General features: G+C 46.9%; 1 protein-coding gene across 1 annotated transcript; it reads right to left on the reverse strand.

Annotated features, from left to right (window-relative positions):
- Positions 1 to 426: 426 nt before the first annotated feature.
- Positions 427 to 2,279, reverse strand: LOC120662406 (F-box/LRR-repeat protein At3g26922-like). Its single transcript, XM_039941559.1, has 3 exons — positions 1,422 to 2,279; positions 1,026 to 1,169; positions 427 to 899 (listed from the first exon to the last, which is right to left on the reverse strand). The coding sequence occupies exons 1-3, from the start codon at positions 2,277 to 2,279 to the stop codon at positions 582 to 584; spliced, it is 1,320 nt and encodes a 439-aa protein (XP_039797493.1). The 3' UTR covers positions 427 to 581.
- Positions 2,280 to 4,744: the final 2,465 nt, after the last annotated feature.

Here is a 4,744-nt window from a genome sequence, read left to right on the forward strand (position 1 = left end):
TGTGGTTGGATCTATTTGGATAGTGGTTTCCCCATTACCTAAACAAAAGTTCCATTATGAAGAAACTCAACAAACTAGTAACTTGCATGCCATGAAACAAGGTGAAGGTACACACATACCAAATTATGCCATTCTGCCTCCTTCCATATTGCCGCAGGTCCTATTTTTCATTTTTCTGAGCATCAAATTCATGTGTGAACTGTCATATAAGTCATCGGAGATATAGAACCATGTTATTTTCCTTGTAAAATGAGATGCATTATTTGTGGTTGGATTTATCTGGATAGTTTTTTCCCCATTGTCTAAACAAAAGTTCCATTATGAATTGAAGAAGCTCAACAAACCAGTGCTCTACTATTTAACTTGCATGCCATGAAACAAGGTGAAGGTACACACATATATAAGGCCATTCCCTGAAATAGGTTACCGGAGCAACCATGCTTCTTTTCATCATGGATCAAAGAGTTGTTATTCATACAGTCAAAGCATAAAGTTTACTTCCAGCTAGGGATACCATGATCAGAATTCAGAAGCTACATACATATAGCATAAATTATTTCGAATAATGGTAACACCATATTTCAAACATTACAAACAGAATCTCCATGCTTAATGCTGATCCTTGCTGCTGGCGATGCTCTTTGACACTCTTTGAGCTCTCTCGACGCTTCTTGAGCAGTCTTTGTACTTCCCTCAAACATGTCCACAGATACTGCCCGGAGATTTCTTGCACGGTGAAGAACATGGCGGATGAAGCGCATCTCATTTTCCGAGCATGAAATATTAATCATACGCAGATATTCCAGATTTTTGAACCATAAAGTAGAATTCGGCAAGACACTGAGCATGAATCCAGCTACTACACCCTCTTGAAAGATTTCCTCATCTCTAAAAGAATTCTGCATGCAAAAATGTTTTGAATGAAGGCACAACAAATGGATTCAGTGCAATAATTAGTTACACTAAAAGGATGAAGGAAAGGTGGTAAGATAGCTATGAACAAATAATAATAAATCAAATATTACCGTAATTTCAAGAACTTGAAGAAGTTGAGCTCTGCGAAGTAGGTAAAATGTCGACACGAATGTCGTGATAATAGAAAAGTTTGTGTCAAGTTTCAAAACCCTTAGGTTCTGGAATCCGAATAAAAGACTTGTCAGGAACGGTCCCTGAAAATATGAAAGAAGTTATTTTACATAATATATATCTACTGCATGTATAAAAAACTATATACTGATATCAAAATATGAGCAACAATATAATACAAGAACTACTGATATCAGTAGTGAGAAATAGTAGTACAAGAAAAGAAAAATATGTTCATCATCAGTAATAATCATCAATAGCATATGACCATAGTACAATACTAAACAATCTTGGATCATCACATGGAAAAAATCGTACGGCCATAGTATGCTCACCTGATATGTGACACCGTCAAAATTACCGAGCTTGAGCTCCCTGACCCTGGAAACCGCTCTGAAAAGCTTGTCGTAGTCTCTGTCGACCGGGGAATCATTGAGCATGACGTCGGCATCCTCCAGCTTGGGCAGGTCCCCAAGCTCCCACGAGCCAGCGCCGACGAGACTCAGGCACAGGACAAGCCGCCGGAGGTTGGGCCCTCCGATAACCCACTTGCCGGGGATGCTTCCGACGTCGGCTACGTGGAAGACGATGTGTTTCAGGCTCAGCTCCTGGAGGCCCGGCGCCGCGGCGAGCATGGCCTCCACCTGCCTCCACCCGTTCTCGCCGTGGAAGAGGACCCGGTCGAGCGAGAGCGCGGCCAGGGCATGGAACCCGGCGAATCCGACTGGCGGCGCCGGAAGGGCGCAGGATCTGAGCCTCAGCTCGGCTAGCGCGGCGGGGTCGCAGGAGAAGAGCGACGGCAGCGCGGCGGGCGTGTCGCGGGCGGGGAGGTCTAGGGAGACCGAGCGGGGGCTCTTGCCGGCGACGAGGCGCAACCAGTTGTCGGCGCGCCCGGCGAGGCCGAGGGGAACGCCGCGGATGCTGACGCGGCGGACAGGGTTGGCGCAGCGCTCCAGGACGCTGACGGCGGTCTCCCAGCTGCGCACGCCGTCGATGTCGATGTCGACGTCGAGGTCCGGCACGGACTCCCAGCGGTGGCGCCAGACCGGCGACAGCACGGAGGTGCGCACCACGTCGCGGGCGGGGAGACGGGCGAGCACGTTGTCCTGGACCTCTGCTGGGAGAGCGCCTAGAGAGCCCTCCGGCGTCGGCGGCTGCCGCCTCCGCCGTTCAGATCTCCGCGCACGCAACATCTCGGCTAGGGTTGTACTGGAACGAGTGAGCTCGTGCGATTGGGAATGGGGAATTGGGGACTGTTTCGTATGTATAGGCACCCTAGCGTCTCGATCGAAGGTTCCAGAAGTTACCCAGCAGTAATTTTGTCCTGTGTAATTATTAGCACTAAAAATTTACAGCAACCACACACTGTCACTTCAGCTTTCCTTTTATGCTGTGCCGCCATGCTTTCTCACCATGGTTCAAATGAGGATGGCTGTCTGAAAATTGTGAGAACCGCCCAATTTGCACTCGGTTTAAGTGAAAATTATTAATTAATCCATTAAGATGAGAGTTAATACGTGTCCGTCTCTCGACACGCCACGTGTTAATCCACATCTTAGAGGCACTTAATCAACACAAATCACCTAAAACGACCGCAAATCCGGTAGTCCCGGTACGTATTTGCCACATGCCCAGGATTAAGCACACGTACCGTTATACAAGCACGTACATTGTCGATGATCCACAAAGAGCAGTTTTACACGTTTAACATTACAAGTTCGATATAGGTGGGTTCAAACTTTCTTTACAAGCCCTGGGCTTATGAAAGACATTTTAAACAGAAACTTGGAGTTTATTGAATTTACATGCTTTCACGGAGTTCGATTACGATAAAAACATACTTAACATAATGATGCCTTGCTCAAGGACATCTGTAGCGAAAATGGCCTCTCATGCCATATTTCAATATAATGTTTTGGCGATTGATGACACACACAACACTTGGACTAATGTGATTGTTAAGATGACCATTCTCAGGCTTTTAGGTTCAAGTGATGACAAAGAGAAGATGGGCGTAGCTAGGTCCGAAGGGCCGCCCCTACGGGGGTTCCGCTACCCGGTTAGCGGACGGGGGTCGAGGGGGAGCCGCCCCTCGTGGGTTTCAGGGCAGCGCCCTGAAAGCTCTTCTAGGAGTATACCCTGAAAGGATTCGAAGATTGAAGAGACCGTGAAGAAACCAAGTCAAAACAATCAAGACAGAGATATTTTAGTATCACCGGTTTAACCGACGCTAAGAAAATTACATACGTCGGTGCATTGACTTGGAGCACGTCTGGGAGTTTTGGTAACACCGGTTGAACCGACGCTAGGAAAGTTGAATACGTCGGTGCAATGAACTCAGCAGCTAAGGCAAAATCTATACACCGGATGAACCAACGCTAGATATTGGTGAACGTTGGTGCAGTTGTCCAGAGAGTTAGTTTTTCAGCAACTACACTCACCGGTTAAACCGACACTGCATCGGTTGATTACGTCGGTCGATTGAGGTAGCCGTTGAAGTATAACGGCTAGTTGGAAAATGCACTCACCGGTTAAACCGGTGATGACAAAAACGGAAGGATCGGTTTAACCGGTGATAACGCATTTTGTCAGCCTTTTTCCATCGACTAGTTTGGGGTGTGTGGGCTATATATATATGCCACCCCACGGTTCATTTGAGAGTGCTGGAGACCAAGGAAGCATACAAGAGCCAAAGATCATCTCCAACCACCTTAGAACTTCATTGAACATCATATAGGCTTAAGCACACTTGTGCGAGTGCTTAAGTGCTTGCAATAGGGATTAGTTCTTGCGAGAGCTCCCTTGAGAGAAGTCTTGCTGTGGCAAGCAATCCTTGTGATTCGTCGTGTGATCCTCCGACTTGGTGTGGAGTGGCAACGACACTTTGTGCGGGGAAAGAGGAGGCCCCCTCCTTGGTGGAGAAGCTCCGTAGTGGATTTCGGCCGGGTGACCGAGAGAGACGGTGGCGGTGCATGAGACTCAGTGTCTTGTGGGCACTTGCCTTTGCTTGCCGGCATCGCCTTGGTGCGAAATGAGCTCTAACAGATTTCTAGCTGCCCCAGAAGAAGATGACGGAGCTGGAACCACCGGATTTGGTGGTGATGAACCATAATGCCGCAACAAATCCTCAAGATCAAACGGAGGTTCCTCGCCCCTTTCCACACATTCTCTATATTCTTTTTCCAAATAACGGAGTGCTGCCCTATGAAAAGCGCTAGGTTTCTTGCACCGACGACCGACTGGAGTTGTGCCCTTCTCTCCAGAAGGACAACGATCACCCCCACCGGTGCCACTCCCTCCAGCTGCTGAAGCCATATTTTACTGGAAAACACTATTATTTTTCACAACATTATAAATTCTTACTATTACAATAAAATCTGAATAAATAAATTAAAATAAATCACATTAATTTGCAAATTGATTGAAAAAACTCTATCTTGCATGCCTTTACTTTCCTAGTTAATTTGATTAGGATTGGCTATAGGTTGCAAGTGTTTAGGGGTAAGTAGAGAGTAGCATAGATAAATCTTAGTCATAAGTAGCATGTGTAGGACGTGTTAGGTTTATCTTATGCAAGTAGTTTGAGCCCTAGGACAAAAAGCGATTAGCGACCCTATTCACCCCCTCCCCCTCTAGGGTGGGACACCCCGGCGATCCT

This window comes from Panicum virgatum, chromosome 2N, assembly GCF_016808335.1.
Source record: "Panicum virgatum strain AP13 chromosome 2N, P.virgatum_v5, whole genome shotgun sequence".
In the NCBI taxonomy this organism is placed as follows: domain Eukaryota; kingdom Viridiplantae; phylum Streptophyta; class Magnoliopsida; order Poales; family Poaceae; genus Panicum; species Panicum virgatum.

Coding starts and splice junctions, on each gene's coding strand:
- LOC120662406 (XM_039941559.1), bottom strand. CDS start 2,279: ATGTTGCGTGCGCGGAGATCTGAACGGCGGAGGCGGCAGCCGCCGACG. Junction 1,170..1,421: donor TTGACGGTGTCACATATCAG/GTGAGCATACTA, acceptor TCATATTTTCAG/GGACCGTTCCTGACAAGTCT. Junction 900..1,025: donor TTCAAGTTCTTGAAATTACG/GTAATATTTGAT, acceptor TTTTGCATGCAG/AATTCTTTTAGAGATGAGGA.